At 42.2% G+C, this 17,884-nt stretch overlaps 1 protein-coding gene across 1 annotated transcript; it reads right to left on the bottom strand.

The window, feature by feature from the left end:
* Positions 1-1,524: 1,524 nt before the first annotated feature.
* On the bottom strand, positions 1,525-11,215 carry LOC131896991 (cytochrome c oxidase subunit 6C-2). Its single transcript, XM_059247844.1, has 4 exons — positions 11,121-11,215; positions 10,410-10,536; positions 7,101-7,229; positions 1,525-1,644 (listed from the first exon to the last, which is right to left on the bottom strand). The coding sequence occupies exons 2-3, from the start codon at positions 10,521-10,523 to the stop codon at positions 7,116-7,118; spliced, it is 228 nt and encodes a 75-aa protein (XP_059103827.1). The 5' UTR covers positions 10,524-10,536; positions 11,121-11,215; the 3' UTR covers positions 1,525-1,644; positions 7,101-7,115.
* Positions 11,216-17,884: the final 6,669 nt, after the last annotated feature.

The raw sequence follows: 17,884 nt of genomic DNA, 5'->3' as shown, positions 1-17,884 counted from the left end.
AGTACGACAGTGCCATTTCAAAGGCCACTGCCCTTCCACTCTCAGATCTGCTGGGCACACATCCCCACTATATCCCTATTACTGAAAACAAGTCATTGGTGGACAATTCAAGCCAAATGTGAAAACCATCCATGCACTTAGTCTGTGACTCATTTAGGAAAGCAACATTTTTGTCACCCTCAAGAATAATTATTTTTAAGAATGTAAATATGTATTGATTCTTGTACGGCTTATGGTAATTTTACATATTGCCAGGAATTATATAAATAAAGTATTGCTGACCATGGATGAATGTCTGTTTTGAGTTTTTAGTTGGCAGGTTTTCACCCATACCTTATTTTAATATAGCTCATTCACTGAGTCCTACACAAGTTAAACAGAATAAGGACTACTACTGATCAAACTTGCTTTTTCATTGTACACACTGGATACAGCGCAGTCATAGAGCTCTTATGGGGGGGGGCTGGGTTCAATGCCTGTACCACCAAAACAATAAAAAAAACTAGACTTGCATCAAATAAATATAACTTTGGTCACAACAAAATCTAAAGGATAGAAAAATTCTGAAGATACTAATGAAAAAAGTTTTATCTCCAAAAAGAAAAAAGTTTCATCATTTATTAGACTTTTTTTAAATGACCATAAGACATTACTAGTTAAGTGTTTTTCTAGATACTACATGTATTTCCATTTCTCATACATACTGTGGTTCATTAATAAAAGCAATTATTCAACGGGTAGTGGTGGCGCACGCCTTTAATCCCAGCACTCGGGAGGCAGAGCCAGGCAGATAGATCTCTGTGAGTTCGAGGCCAGCCTGGACTACAGGGTGAGATCCAAGACAGGCACCAAAACCACACAGAGAAACCCTGTCTCGAAAAACCAAACAAAAGCCATTATTCTAACAGCATGTCGTCATATCTCCCTATTCTTTCTGGTGACAGCACACTACCACTTTCAAGGAAACCCAAGGACAGATTTCTTTAAGAATGGCATCTAAACATCTATCCCTAGCTGATCTGGAACTCGCTATGCTGGCCTCTAACTCGAGATTCACAGACACCCATCTCCCTCTGCCTCCTGCAAAGAGAGATTTCATTGATAGGACTGGAACACCCAAAGCTGGAAGTCTAACCACCCAGGTACTCCAAGGGACCAAAGGCAGGACCAAGTAACTGCAAGAAGGACCTATCTCAGTGAAATGACAAAATATAAGAGCAATTATACATGTGTTGCAATAATGAATTGGGAGCTGGAGAGATGGATCATGGTTAAGAGCACTGACTACTCTTCGAGAGGACCAGGTTTAATTCCCAGCAACCACATGGCAGCTCACAACTGTCTAATTCCAGTTCCAGGGGACCCGACACCCATGGCAAAAACACCAATGCACATAAAATTAAAAAAAAAAAGAAATAATGAATTGACAAGTTATCTTTTAATATTCATCCAGTTATATGAATAATAGATGTCAGATTTTTAAGCCCCTGAATTATCCATAATAATAACCAAGCAAAGACTTACTGTCCATATAATTGTTAATTGTTTATTGAGGTAAACTACTCCTTAGCCCACATATTCATGTTTCATAGTTCAGGAACACAGGTCAGCAATGAACTTCTATCGAGTGCAATCCAAAGAATTCTATGGAGAGAAACACAATGGCTATGTTAATGATGATCAATCTTTATTAATACCAATGAGGTCTATACCTACTACTTACTGATACTCACCTTCACCCATTTCTGGCTGCCTAGTGTCAAGCTCCCTAACCACCCTGCCTAGCTTCCATTCTAGGCAGACCATAACTTACTCTTATTTCTGGCTTTTATTTTAGCAGCATTCTTGTTCCTCTGACATCTGCATGCTCTTCTTTAAATTGTTTAACTTTCAATAACATTTTTTATGTCTCTTGATATCAATGCTAAAGGACATTAACAGTCCATGGTATGATAAAGATTATTCTTACTAATTTCCTACCAATGGAAAAATGAAGTTGTTGGTTTTGTTTCTGTTTCACTGTAATGATAAGTCAGCAGTAATACTTTGGATATTTAATGCATGCAGCTGTGGTGGTTTGAATAAGAATGGTCCCCATAGGCTCATTCATCAGGGAGAGGCACTACTTGAGAGGGATTAAAAGGTGTGGCCTTGTTGAAAGAACTGTCTAGACAGAAGATGAGGAAATAGAAGGCTTAAAACAGAGATAAATGGAATTCATATGTCTGCATCTGCTCAGTAACAGAACGTGGAATTCTCTAAGACATTATATGTGTGGTGGTTTGAATAAAAACGGCCCACATAGGAGGTGTGACTTTGTTGGAGGAAGTGTATCACTGAGGGCAGGCTTGGAGGTCTCAGATGTTCAAGCCAAGCCTAGTGTAGCAGTCTCTTCCTGCTGCCTGTGGATCAAGATGTAGAGCTCTCAGCTCCTTCTCCAGCACATTGTCTACCATGTGCCACCATGTCCCAGCATGATGATAATAGACTAAACCTCTGAAACTGGCAGCCACCACCCTCAATTAAATGTTTTCTTTTTAAGAGTTGCCATGCTCACGGTGTCTCTTCACAGTAATAAAACCCTAAGACACCATGATAAGGCAAAACAAATCTTGGGAGCCTTGATGAGTATCTTCTGACCACACTGGCTTAATTAAACTAGGAAATCCAAAATTCACTGAAGCAATGGATCAATGAGAAAGTCACAAGGAAAAGTTAACTCAAATGCACAACCTAATAACATACAGCTCAGGGAATTTAAAGAAGAGCTAGTAAAGCTACCAAAAGAAAGGAAATGATTAGATCAACAAAATAATAAGCAATAAAGAAAATCTTGATTCTTTGTAAATGTCAAGTATACTCAAAAATCTTTAGTTAAAATGAATGGCAAGAGAAAAGAGAAAGCTCAACAAAGAACAACAAGTGAACTTGTAAGACTTGCCAGCATGAACTCAAGAAGCAATAGACACTAAGTCTACACAGCAGACTGAAATTATTAAATTAGTAAGATCAAATCAGAAATCAAAAACTTCACAAATGAAAGTTGAGGACCAACCAGATAAATTTTACCAAAAGTTAAAGAATTATCACCAATCCTCAAATTCTTCCCAAATAGATGCGGTTATTTGAATAAAACTTCCACACTGATTCTAAGTTCAGCACTGTCCTGATACCTAAACTAGACAGACATAAGAACTCCAGTCCAATCACAAAGCAATGGAAATCTCCTCAAGACTAACACACAAATCAACCACCCAGTGAAAGGACTGATTATATACAAAGCACAAGAGACTTAATTTCTAGAATGCAAGGGTGAATTAATATATAAAAATTAATAGATGTAGCCAGGCAGTGTGGCACACACCTTTAATCCCAGCACTCCAGTACTCAGGAGGCAGAGGCAGGCAGATCTCTATGAGTTCAAAGCCAGCCTGGTCTACAGAGCTAGCTTCAGGACAGCCAGAGCTGTTAAAGAGAAACCTTGTCTTAAAAAACAAAGTAAAACCACAACAAAAAACAAAAACAAAAAAACTAATAGATGTGATACATCATACATAATTTTTAAAAATTCCACAACCATCTCAATAGACGTAGAAAAAAATCTGATCAAACAACTTTTTCATGATTTAATAAACAAAACAAACAAACAAAAAACAAATTGGGACTGGAGAGTCGGCTCAGCAGTTAAGAGCACTAGCTGTTCCTCCAGAGGACCAGGGTTCAATTCCCACCATCCATATGCCTGCTCACAACCATCTGTAACTCCAGTTCCAGAGGACCTAACAACCTCTTTGACCTCTTCAGGCACCAGGCACGCAAGTGGTCCACAGTCATACATGCGGACAAAGCATCCATATACATTATTTATATAGCTACAGACTTAGATTTATTTATGTAGAGATATATACGTGTTTGTTTGTTTGTTTAATTTGGTGGGAGTGATGAGATAGGTAAATCTCTGTGCAGCCCTAGCTGTCCTAGAATTCACTCTGTAGACCAGGCTGGTCTCAAACTCAAGAGATCTGCTGCCTCTGCCTCCTGAGTGCTGGGATTAAAAGCATATAAGTGTTCTAAACTGTAAAGACACACACCGGGTACTCTAGTACAGTGTATCTCAACACAGTCCACTACAGGAGTCCATGGCTAGCAGGCAGCTCATGCAGCTCAATGAAAAACTGAAAGCTTTTCCTTTAGACTCCTCAGGAAAGTAAAGATGCCCATTCTTGCCACTTCCATTCAACATAGTATTGAAAGTCCTAGTCAGAAAAATTAGGCAAGAAAAAGAAAATACACCCAAAAAAGTAAAATCTCTTTGTAAGTAATATTTTATATGTAGAAAATTCTAGTAATACACACAGAAACAAAACAAAGCTGCAGGGCATAAAATTAAAATACATTAATAATAGAAGAAAATGAAAACAATTCTATCTCTAATGGACACTTAGGCAGACTTCTGAGCCCAGGGACAAAGCACCACTGAGAGACGAACACTGTTAAGATGACCACACACCCCAGAGCCCTCTGCAGACTGAACACAATCCTTATCAAAATCCCACTGTCATTGTTGATAGAAGAAGAAGAAAACCCACTCTAAAATTGAGATCTCAAACAGCTCCAACAACTGAGGGGGTGGGAGGGAAGACTCACATAGCCTAATTCCAAACCTACTACATAATCAGAGCAATGAAACCAATGTGGACCAATGTGGTAAACATAAACCAGGCTGAGGTCACAGCTCAGTATGTGAATGCTTGCTATACAAGTATAAGGATTTGAGTTCAAATCCTCAGCACTCACATAAAAAGTCCCCCAGCCTCAAAGAATCAGGTGGAGCTCAGGAGCTCACTGACCAGACAGTCCAGTTGAAACAGCTTCTTGTTCAGTGAGACTGTCAAGAAACTACAGCAAGAAGCAACAGAGGAAAACTCTGAGAGGGAAGAATGTGTTTTAAAAATGATTCTGGGACAATGAGTTATCTATACACTAAAGAATAAAGCTGGATCTTTCTATTTCATCATAAATAAAAATTATCTTAAAATGGATCAGAGAAGACTTAGAGCAGTGGTTCTCAACCTTCCTAATGCTGTGACCCTTTACTAACTCCAACCATAAACTTATTTCACGGCTACTTCATAACTGTAATTTTGCTGCTGTTATGAATGGCAATGTTACTCGATATGCTGAATATCTGATATGCAACTTCCAAAGAGGTCTTGACACACAGGTTGGGAGCCACTGACTCAGAGGTATAGCTAAATTATAGCATGCACTTCATATACACAATCACCCAGCACCACCAAAAAAGAAAGGATCAAAGACCTAAAAAGCATTAAATACACAAAGTGTAAGACATTTGAAGAAAGCATTTAAGATGCTGGATTTGGCAATGATTCTGGGATATGACACCAAAGCCCATTCAACAAAAATAAAAAATTCTGTGAGAGAGAGAGAGAAAGAAAGAAAAAGAAAGGAAGAGAGAAAGAAAGAAAGAAAGAAAGAAAGAAAGAAAGAAAGAAAGAAAGAAAGAAAGAAAGAGAAAAAGCCAGGCAGTGGTGGTGCACGCCTTTAATCCCAGCACTCAGGAGGCAATGACAGGCAGATCTCTCTGAGTTCAAGGCCAGCCTGGTCTACAGAGCGAGATCAAGGACAGCCAAGATTGATAAAACAGTGAAATCCTCTCTCTCTCTCTCTCTCTCTCTCTCTAAAAAACAAAAACAGAGAACTGCTCATCTAAATGAAGATTTAAAAGTAACCAGCAGAACTGAATGAAGAATCCCCAGGGCGGAAGGCTGGCCAGTGACTAAAGCACAAAGACACCAAATCAAATCCAGAGTTGAGAGTCCCAGAATCTCCACAAACGCCAAACAGACACAGCGGTTCACCTGCAACTCCCATCCCCAGAGTAACCAACTCAGCCAGACTAGCCTCATCAGGGCTCTGGGGTCAATGCAGTCCTGCCTCAGTAAGGTGGAAAATAATACAGGAATACTCTCCACATTAACCTGGGACCTCCACATCCCCACACACACATGCCAGCACAGTTCAGGGGGGAAAATCCCCAATATACCCAGAGTATATACAAATGGCCAATACATGCAACCCCCCAAACTACAAATCATTAGGGAAGCTCTAATCAAAACCACCCTGAAGTATGTCAACCCGATCTAAGATATTCAAGATAGCCACTGTAAAACAAAGTAGTTAAGTGCTAGGAAGCACGTGCAGAAAGAGATCCTTACACTGTGGAAGTGCAACCCTGCAACTACTAAGGAAGACAGGAGTGACTGCAAACACACTATCCTATCATCTACCAATCCCGGCAACGGACAGGCAAAGACACCCTACCGTCTACTGACAAACAGATGGACTGAATCAGTACACACAAACAACAGGACAGGAACGGTGGCACACACTTAGAATCCCAGTCATTCAGGAAATAGTTCACAGCCAGGTTCTGCAACTTGATAAGGCCATGTCTCAAAATTAAACATCTTGAAACAATACATATATTACATATATATATTATATATATTACATATAATAACATGATACATTGTATATTACAGTATGTATTATATGTGTGTATATATGTGTGTGCATGTATATGTATATATAAAGGATAAGATGTAGTCAAAGTCAGTGATATAATGCTTGCCAAGTATGCATAATGCTCCAGGTTCAATTCCCAGTAACAACATAAAGTACAGTATTTTCAGCCTTAAAAAGGAAGAAGTTCCCGACAACATGATAAAACACTATGCTAACTGAAATGAGCCAATCACAAAATGACAAATAGGGCCAGCAAGATGGCTCAGAGGGTTAAGGCACTCGATGCAAGCTAAGTTGGATCCCTGGAACTCATATGCCAGGTGGAAGGAGCTGTTCTATGACTTCCACACGCATAAGAGGAAGAACAACTCCACAGAAAGGCAAATAATGTGGTCAAATTCCTAACGAGGAAAACTATCCAGGTCTGGGAGAAAGGCATAGTAGCAGTTTTGTAAGAACTTGGTACCACTGAACTGACAATTAAAAATGGTAAGATTATTCATACTTTGCTAGCTAAGAACATTTTGACATAACTTCAAGTAACTGATCACCTGTACATTCTGAAGTCACTTCGCACTCTGGAAGATACCAGCCCTCCTCATCTCTTCAAAGTCCTTCATGGAGTCATAATGCCTGTAGAAATCTGCATACGCCTTCTTTCTGGGTTCAGCCACGCCAAACTGAAAAGGAACATCGCCCATTACCATACTTATTTTTCAGATTAGAAATGCCTAAAAACAAAATAAATCAACAACATATTTGTGTTCTTTACTGAACCCTCTGTTTCCTAAGACAAGGGAGGGGTAACACAATGACAGGAAGAAAGTCTCATGGTAACTACACAGCAGACGCTTACTAGGGACAAATCACCCTACTCTTGGGTAAGGTTGTGTGTCCATATTTGTATGTGTGTTTGGTAGAATAAGTGCACAGTTAAAAGACAGTACAAAATAAAGGAACAGCCTTCCCTCCAGCAAACCCTAAATATTGCCAGTTGAAACATGGTAACATATCCTCCTGGCTCAACTAAGCAGAATGTGACACAAGAGAGACACAAGCAAGTGCCAAGTTACACTTTAACAAAGGAGAGAATGGAACCCAAAGTGACAGCTGATTACTTCAAAAGGCGGCCTTTAATAAAATCACTAACACTTCAGCATCAAAGAAGAAAAAGATCAGGAAGAGGTGTGTTCATTTTGGGTTTTGTCTTGCATAGATGATCAGCACAGAAGGAAGGAATGGTATTTCAGAGACCAGGTGGAGTTCAAGCAACTGATCAGAGGCGAAGCAGGAGCCATGGCTGGCATCTGGTGATCCAAATGCATGTCTGGGACATGGCAAAGATTTAGTCTCCAACAGCATCGCTTAGTGTATTCTACCAAATTCAATCTCATCCTGCACATATAACAGTACAACTTCAAGTACCAATCCACATCAGTAAGGAGCTACAAGAAACGCACAGAATCATTCTGCCTAAAATGAAGTAATACAGTCAATTTTACTGTTCCTCCTTCTATTAGAATCTCCAATTTTTTCTAGCAAGAGAACAGGAGGAAGACTCCTCCGTGCTCTCTGCAGCCTGCTGAGGCCCCTCACTCTATTAGTGGTTAAGTCTTGTCTACAGGACAAGGCTAAAGGATGTCCAGACAGCTGGTGTTCTGTGAGGCTGGTGTTGGGAGAAACTGGACTAACAGTCATCTACTCTCCATGATGTAAATGGAGGTCATCCAATGCACAGAGGGTCCAAACACAACAAAACGTTCACAGAAGACAAATGCTCACTCTTCTTGAGCTAGAGACATCCATCTTTTCCCACAGACATTAAACCTCCTAAACTTCCAACTCTGGGACTTATACCAGAATACCCCATTTCCCACGGGCTTTTGTATTGGGTAGTGGACCATCAGTTCCCTTGGTGCTCAGATCTCCTGATATGGAATAAATTATATATAACACCAGGTTTCTTGGTCATCAGTTAACCTGACACATCTGGGAAGAGGAAACCTATGGGCATATACATAGGGCATTTCTTAATTGTTAACTGATGTAGGAGGGCCGGGCCCAGCCCACTACGAGCAGTGCTGTCTCCTGCCAGGTGGTCTTAGGTTATATAAGGTAGCTGAGCAAGTCAAAAGAAGCAAGCCAGTAAGCAGCATTCCTCCTTGATTTCACTACGGATTGCTACTATAAGCTAAATAAACCCTTTCCTCCTAAGTTGCTTTTGACCACAGTGTTTATCAATCATAGCAACAGAAAACAAACTAAGACAACTCTACAAATTTTAGATGGCACAAGGTGGGACTTTTCAGCCCAGTAAGCTCATGAGCCAATCGTGCAATAAACCTTGATGTCTGTCAATACCCACAAGGGGATGTACAAATGCACATGCACATATATCATGCCGGGTTTGTTTCTCTGAGTACCACAATACAACGGGCAAGTCAACCATGAGTTATTTGTTAGAACAAGAAGTATTTTTCATTAACATAATTTGAAAACAGCATGACTTTATAACCTCATCTAAACTAGTGAGTACACATATTTAGTCATCCGTCTATCCAGTCTTCCACAAACTGCCCACTACATAGTAGGTAGCGAGGATCTGGAATACCAAGCAAGGACTGAGGTTTTTCTCTCTCTTTCAAATGGTAGCAAGGCATGGGCACACTTACCACCTACAAGGGTTTCCCTGTCAGCTCTCAAATTCCACAGGGACTCCCATCCCTGCTCCCCAAACACTCTCTTTTATGCTCTACACGTCAGTAACTTGCCTTAATTAGACAGACTGAATCCTACTGTTCTTTGTATCCTCCAAACCCACCTACATTACACACTGTGCCCCTCATTCAACATATATTTCTAAAGACCCACTTGTGTGTCCCACACTTGACAATGGAGTGCCCCATTTAAAAAGAGAGAAAAAAAGGCACCTGACCTTAAAAAGCTCAGTCTGGTAAAGATTTATCAAAAGTTTCTAAGGTCCTGATTTTAGCCAGGCAGTGGTGGTGGTGCACACCTTTAATCCCAGCACTTGGGAAGGAGAGACAGGTGGACAAATGTTCCCAAAGAATCCACTTTAGACACTCCCTAATCCTGCTGACCCTCAGATCTCTCTGAGTGGTCTATGAGCAAGTTCTAGGCCATCCAAGGCTACATAATGAGACCCTGACTCACTACCCCTCAGATCTACAGAAGGCCAGCATTAAAATGCTACTCTGTTCAATTCTTCAAAACTGCCTAAATGAGGAACTGTTTTCTCTATATCCTGCACATCTACCCTCTGTTGAAGGTGGGAGTTTATTCTCCCCAAATGGATAAAATTCTACCTTGTAAGACCTTTGGAAATAAGGTCTTAAAAGACGTTCAAAATGGCATGGGTCCTAACCTAGTCTTTATAGGAGGAAATCCAGCCAGTTACAGAGACATATGAAGAAGACAGCAAAGGAGAAAGGACCTGGAAGGCATTACCCTTGCTCTTTAAAAACTGAAGAGTGTGGTGGCACAAGCTTTTTAATCCCAGCGTTGAGAAGACAGAGGTAGGCAGATCACAGGAGCTGAAGGCCAGCCTGGTCTAGCCAGTTATATATCTCAAAACAAGAAAACCTATGGGAAAACAAATGTGTTTAAAACACTCAGTCTGGTTCATCGACATGGCAGCCCTAGCAAACTAACACAGCTTCATCTGAAGATGAGGGCAAACTACACGGGGCCTGAGTGTTCCTGTCACACTGAAGCCCAAGGGAGGTAGAAGGAAGGAATACATTTAAAATGGGAGTTTCTTTTTTAAAAAGCTCCTAATAAATATAAAAATGTTTTAAACAAAAAGCTTGTGACCTAAAGCACAAACAGCAAACACATACCTTATAGGAAGCGGCAACTCCCAGGGCCATAATGAATGCGCCAACAATGTGAACCCGCAGGCGCTTGGCCAGAAGACCACGCATCTGAGGTTTTGGCAATGTACCGGAACTCATGGTAGCGGATGTCCTTTACAGGTAAAACAACAAAAAGAAAACGGGGTAAGTGACTGAATGAACTCTTCACGCACGGCGCATTTTTTGTACTACAGCCGAGGCCTGACTCCTGCAAGGCTGCAGTGACTTAGGCGGCTTCCTCCCTGCCCCACTGCTCTCCGACGCGGGACGGGCCGGGGCCCTCCCGGCGTCTCCGGGGCCCTCCCGGCGTCTCCGGGGCCTGCGGCGGCGGCGGCTGCACCCCTCACCAGGTGCAGCACCAGGCCCCACAGGTCAAACGACCCAGTCAAGGTCACCCTGGCCTCGGCAAAATACACCGGAAAACGGGCCCGGCGGCCACCCGGGAAGCCCCGGGGCTCCGCAAAGCCCCTCAAAGACCCGGACGGCGCACAGCGGCCGGCGGCGGGGTCGCCCGAGCCCTCCGCACCGCCAGGCCCGCAGCCTCCCGAGGTCGCGGCGGGGACGAGCGCAGCCGCGGGGAAGGGAGGCCGCGGCCCCACTAGGCCGGAGCGCGGGACACATCCTAGCGCTCGGCCCCAGGAGAGGCCGAAACCCGCAGCTGTCAACCCCCAGGGTGTCCAACGCCACCCGCCTCACCTCTACACCAACGTCCTTCCCGGTCCTCGCAGAAATGGAGAGCCTTCCGGCAGCACGCAGGCGCACGAATCCACGGAGGGCCCGGCTACGGTAGCCGCTGGAGTGCAAAAGTGTGCAATCGCGTATCCAACGGGTCGTAGCCGAAACGTAAGTCAACACTACTTTCCTTTCTAGGTGCAGCCTTGAAAATGAGTCTTGACTACCTAAGAAGGTTTCTTCAATAAATTGGAAATATTTAATCTTGCCCCGTGTTGTGAATTTATTAAAGAATTCATTGATATTTCACATGTGGGGGGAAAAAATCAATGTACTATATGTACATATGATGTACTATATGATGCATTACATCATCTTGTTGAATGAAATATAAAAATGGGCGCAGCAAAGAAACCAAATAGCCTCTCCGTGGGTAAAAAGGGAAAAGTTTATTCCAAACTGCAAAGGCTGGTTTCCGGGAAAGCGGAGAGAAGCGACATGGGGGTGGGGGTGGGGAATGTTCTCAGGGTTATAACTGAACGGGTACTTGGGAGGAAGGCAGCCTGTGAGCCAGGCTGGGGCACCACTGTCATATGTTAATAGAGTCATATGTTATTAGAGAGCTACGTGTCCATTTTCATAGAGATTAGGAAAATGATTCCTTTTAGCAAGGAGGAACTTTCTTCAAGCCCTGAGATAGTGCTGACTTTTGTCTGAATTCCTGACCTTGAGAAAACGAATGTCCTGGGGGACCTGATACTTGCATCAAAGAATTGCCCAAACCATGCGCGCATTGTCATTACAGCTATCTTGACGCGAATAAACACTTGGTGTTGGTAAAGAGAGAAAAGGCTGATTTTAGAGCTTAACAGATACAAAGATATCAAGCCCTAGGAAGAATGGGAGATGTACCCCACAGACTGCAGGTCGAACCTGAGCAAACTGTAATCAGTATTTGTGTTCTTAATACAAAAAATAACTACTTCCAATGATAACAATGTGGATGTTTTTGGAAAGCCAACAAGAGAAGAAGACCTTTTGTGCCTTGGGATGTTTATCTTGCTTTTTATTGAAATCAACTAGATTTGTTACGTAAGTAAACTGAGTAAGCCTACTTACATGAAGGGCTTCAGATGGAGTAGAGTGGTGGTTTAGGAACCCTGGCAGAGAAGCACACGCCAATCACAATATATGGTAAATAACCGAAGGTGGTGTAACCCAGGGCACAGTGAAACCACTGAACTATACCACTCCATGGTTAGAAAGAAAGGTATATCGGGAATCAAAGTGCCAAGGCTATCAATAATCCCACAGGGTGAGAATAAGACCACTACCACAGTTTTTGAGCCAAAGCAAGCTTTATTAAATACTAGTCAGGTAGATACCCAGGATTCCCAGAGCATGACACCAAGGTACATTAGTCAGAGGCTTGTAAAGGCAAAACCCACAAGGCTACATACTTCTGTCTTTGCCCAATCAGAGCAAGCATACATCCTGACATATTTCCTGCCTAAGTACCTCCCACCTACATCTGCCTACCCACGATCAAGCACTTCTTATAAAGTTGGGGCAACTGAGCTTGTTTACTGAGTGAAACACTGTGGCTTGTTATCTTACATAAACAACAGCCCCAGCATTCCAGGAAGTTATCTGCCCTTGGGCAAGTGGGGCTTACAGGTTAGAGGCATCTTTGTTTCATACATCTCCTGAGCACAACTTAAACCACCACACTATCTCTGCAGGAGGGGAAGAAAAATGGCAGAAAAGCAAACAGATTTTATGTGACGGTAAATAGTCTGGGGTCTTTGAGCGGCCACAGGCTGTTCAGACTGACCTGGAACTAGATGCCTTTGCCAACCTTTGAGGGCAGAGTTAAGGGAGGTTCCTGCTAAACAAAATCTCACTATTAGTCATGTTTACCCAGCGAAAGTCCTTCTGTTTAGGGCATTGTCACCAGCACTGCTATTTTGGGGATCCACTTTGGAACTGGATTGTAGGGTGAAAAGGGCCAAGGAAAAACACCTTGACCCTGACTTGACCACAGGACCAAGGGCTTGAAAAAAAACCAATCCCTGAGATTGTCCCAGAGTCAGGCTGCAGAATCCCACCAATCCCTGAGGTCCCTGAGCTCAAAATGCCACCAATCCCTGAGCTTGCCCCAGAATCAGACCACAAGAATACACCAATCCCAAGCTACCCTGGAAAGCTCAACCCCCATCCCCACCCCAAGAAATCCTATATAAGGTCTGTACCCTGTTGAGTTTGCTGCTACTTCTCACCCAAGGCAGCTACCCTCCTGAGTTCTTCCTTCCCAACAAATCTCTTGAGCGAGGTTTGTTGTGTAGTGTGACATTTTCGCTGGAGCTGGAGCAGAACAGAACTGTAACACTGGGGACCCTCGCCTGCTCGGGCAGAGTTGTTACACTTGCATTGGGGAAACCTCTCCTTGGAGCAGGGCTGTAAGATGCTATACTCATGGTGACTTTGTGGTATCCCTTGGCTCTGGACTGCCAGGACATCCTTCCATCCGAACTGCAATGCTTACACAGATGGCAGTTAAAACAGCTCAGCCCTGACTTTTATTATAGCTAGCAGAGATCTTGGTTTTGGTATCAGGATAATAATGCTGACTTCATGGAATGAGTTTTGTAGTGTTCCCTCCTTTTCTAGTTGCTGGAACAATTTCAGGAGCATTAGTGTTAGCTGTTCTTTAAATCTTTGGTATAAACTGCTGAGCCTGGGCCTTGTTGGCAGATTTTTATTACACCTCAATTGTTATGGATCCATTTAAGTTGATCATACCCTCTAGATTTAAATTTGGTAGCTCATTTAGGTCCTAGAACTCTATCCATTTCTCCTAGATTTTCCACGTTTTTAGAATCTGTTTTCAAAATAATCCCTTGTGATCTCTGAACTTGATTGGAATCTGCAGTCACCTCCTCTTTCCCATCTTTAATTATATTAATTTCGGTCTTCTTTTTTTCTTTTCGGTAAGCTTGTCTAGGGTTTTGCCAATCTTGTTTATTTTCAAAGACTAACTTTTTAATGATTCTATGTGTTGTTCTTTCAGGCTCTATTTTACTAATTTCTGCCCTTCCCCCAAACAAACAAACAAAACCCCGAAGTACATCATTAGGTTGTTTGAGATCTTCCTGTAGGGTTTGTTTGTTTCTGAGATGAGGTCTCTGTAGCCCTAACATTTGCTATGTAAACTAGGCTGGTCCTGAACTCCTGGATCTCTGCCTGCCTCTGCCTCCCAAGTGCTGGGATTAAAGGCTACTATGCCCAGCCTTTCTCCATTTTTAACGTAAACACTCATAGCTATAAACTTCCCTCTTATAATTAATTGCCTCTGGCTCTTTGAACTTGTGTTCTCATCATTTGATTCTAGAATTTTTAAAAATGTCCTCCCTGATTTAAATGACCCAGTGTTGAATCAAGAGTATATTGTCCAGTCTCTATGTAACCATGTCACTTCTATGGTTTTCCTTGCTATTGATTTTTAGTTTCTCTATGAACTGATAAATTACAAAAAATAATTTTGACTCATCTGTGTTTGGTAAGACTTGATTAGTCTGCTTTCCCCCCTAAAATGGGACCTGTTTTATTGGTTGTAGTACAAATGAAATTTGATAATAAATGTTTGTCTAGTACTTCTAAATAGACATTCTGAACATGGAATCCTCCCTCTGTCCTTTTGTTAATTTCTATTTCTTCTTCTCTACTTCCAGTGCCAGTATCTGATTGTTTTCCAGAAGTCAACTCTCCCTCACTTTCCTCCACACACTTCTAACAAGTCCAAATCTGATTTTAGTTTCACACAGGACCCAAGTGGGCCAAATGATGTCATACATCCCCTTGGCCACATCCATTTGCTGGATATGAGCACAGGTCCTAGACAGGTCGATGAAGCTCAATTCTACAACTTCTGTTAAAATTAATGGGCCTGGGTGAATCTTCCAGGTAGGAAAACATAGTATGTGAAAGAGTTTTGTAGATCTGCAAGAGGACAAGGCCAGAGAGTAGTGGATGCTTACATGGACCAAGTGTTGTTTGGAAAAATAAATGGTGTTAATAATTTACCCTTATAATGGAATCTTTAGGAAGTTTTAAGAGTAAATTTATTTCATTTGCACAAAAAATGGGCTCAGAAAAAAAATAATAAGCTTTAAAAATAAGCATCTGGGGATGCTCAAGAGATAGCTCTGTGGTTAAGAACATGCACTGATCTTCTAGAGAACCTAAATTTAGTTCTCAACACCCACATCAGGCGGCTCACAACCACCTGTCACTCACAGAGGACTTAATTCCTCCATAGCACCTGCACAAATAATACAATCTTTCTTTTAGCCGGGCGGTGGTGGCGCACACCTTTAATCCCAGCACTTGGGAGGCAGAGGCAGGTGGATCTTTGTGAGTTTGAGGCCAGCCTGGTCTACAGAGCGAGATCTAGGAAAAGGCGCAAAGCTACACAGAGAAACCCTGTCTCGAAAAACCAAAAAAATAAAATAAAATAAAATAAAATAATCTTTCTTTTTCTTTTTCTTTTCTTTTTTTTTTTTTTGAGACAGGGTTTCTCTGTGTAGTCCTGGCTGTCCTGGAACTTGATCTGTAGACCAGGCTGGCCTCGAACTCAGAGATCCACCTGAATCTCTGAAATAAAATAAAGATTACTTAAAAAAAAAAAAAGGAGGTTGAAAGCTTATGCTGTGTGATCTAATCCTGAAACATATACAAGCATGTATACATATGTATTTATATGCAAAAGTGATGCTAAATTGGAATCCCCTCAAAACTTGGGGATTTTTGTTTGTTTGTTTGTTTGTTTTGTTTTTGTTGTTTTTTTTTTTTTTTGAGACAGGGCTTCTCTGTGTAGCCCAGGCTGTCCTAAAACTGGCTCTGTAGCCCAGGCTGGCCTTGAACTCAGAGACATGTCTGCCTCTGCCTCCCCAATGCTGGAGTGCTAGGGCTAAATATGGTGATATTTTATTTGTGCTGAAATGTGATTTTATTTGTATGTTAATAAATAAAAGTGCCTGGGGGTCAGAACTAATAGCAAGCCATAGCAGTCTGGCACACACCCTTTAATCCAGATCACATGACAGGCAGATCTCTGTGTGTTCAAGGACACCACCAGCATGGAGACACACGCCTTTAATCTCAATACCAACCATAGAAGACCTGGAGGTCTGTATAGACAGGCAGTGACGATGAGGTCATGTGGTTGGGTTTACAACCAATGAGAAGGCAGAACAGAAAGGCAATAAAAAGACGGGTCACACAGGAAGTAGGTCGCTTTCTGAGGGGAAGGATGACAGCGGCAGTGAGGGATAAGAAAGGGTTTTAGTCTCAGCTCTCAGATACTGCTCTGACCTCTTGGGCTTTTAACTCTGCATTTGGCTCTGTGTTCTTATTTAATAAGACCGTTATATCTACAGCTAAAGTTGTGAATTCCTTCTCGAGGGTCTAAGGAAGAATCTGCTTTCTTGCATTTTCTAGCTTTTGGAAGCAGTCTACATTTCTTTGCTCATAGTTCCTATGCGACTCCATTTTCTGTTACCATTATGAAATGCTTGAGACTGGGAATTCTATAAAGGAAAGAAACTTATGAAGCTTTCAGTTAAGAAGGTTCAAGGCTGCAGCATAACCATTGTCTTCCAGCTTTGGTGAAGAACCTCTTGGCTCTGTTACATGTTAGATGGAATCATGGTGGACACATCTGTGAGAGCAGTGATGTGGTAAGACCACAATAGGAGAACAATAAACTGGTCAGGCTTGCTCTTTTATAACAGTCCCTTCATGAGAACTAACCAGGTTCCCACAGTCTGCATCAACTCCTTTTAAAGGCAACTACTCCAGTGACCTTCTACTGTGCTGTGGGATGGTCTGTATGGCAAATGTGTTGCTGATTGGTCAATAAATAAATCACTGATTGGCCAGTGGCCAGGCAGGAAGTATAGGCGGGACTAACAGAGAGGAGAATTGAGAGAACAGGAAGCTGGGTGAGAGAGACACTGCCAGCCACCACCATGACAAGCTGCATGTGAAGATCCCGGTAAGCCACGAGCCACGTGGCAAGGTATAGATTTATGGAAATGGATTAATTTAAGCTGTAAGAACAGTTAGCAAGAAGCCTGCCACGGCCATACAGTTTGTAACCAATATAAGTCCCTGTGTTTACTTGGTCGGGTCTAAGCGGCTGTGGGACTGGTGGGTGAGAGAGATTTGCCCTGACCGTGGGCCAGGCAGGAAAACTCTAGCTACACTACTGGGTCCTACATCCTAACAGTTCTACTTTCTCAACACAGCCTGCAATGGGAATCAGATTCCAGTACCCAAAAAGTGGGGGCATGTCACACCTGAATCATAGCAGCCACTTTTTCAGCTTCAAAGCTAGCTGCCACCCCCCACTTCTGTATTGTGTGAGCACGTTTATCCTACATGGATAAAGGTAATCTCCCTATTTTAATATCATCTAATTCCACATGAAACTCAGCTTCCCTTTGCCATGTAATGTAATCCAGGGGTTAGCAAGTAGAATTTTTAGATGGTTGTCGTTATGCCTACTACAAGAGATGTAGTCATAATTAATACCATATAACAAATATTTCTATTCTCCATTCAGGCACATAATAGCGTATGTTTCCCGTTCCTCGCCTCCTTTTTTGTGGTATTGGGTACAAGCCTAGTACTTCATGAATAGTAGGCACATGCTTTACTTCTGAGCTGTATCCCTAACCCTTTCTGCCCCCTTTCAAGTCAGAGCCGTATGTGGCTTGCTTTGACTG

This window comes from Peromyscus eremicus, chromosome 20, assembly GCF_949786415.1.
Source record: "Peromyscus eremicus chromosome 20, PerEre_H2_v1, whole genome shotgun sequence".
Classification (NCBI taxonomy): domain Eukaryota; kingdom Metazoa; phylum Chordata; class Mammalia; order Rodentia; family Cricetidae; genus Peromyscus; species Peromyscus eremicus.
The sequence above is the reverse complement of the archived record's forward strand: the minus strand, read 5'-3'. Positions and strand labels throughout refer to the sequence as shown.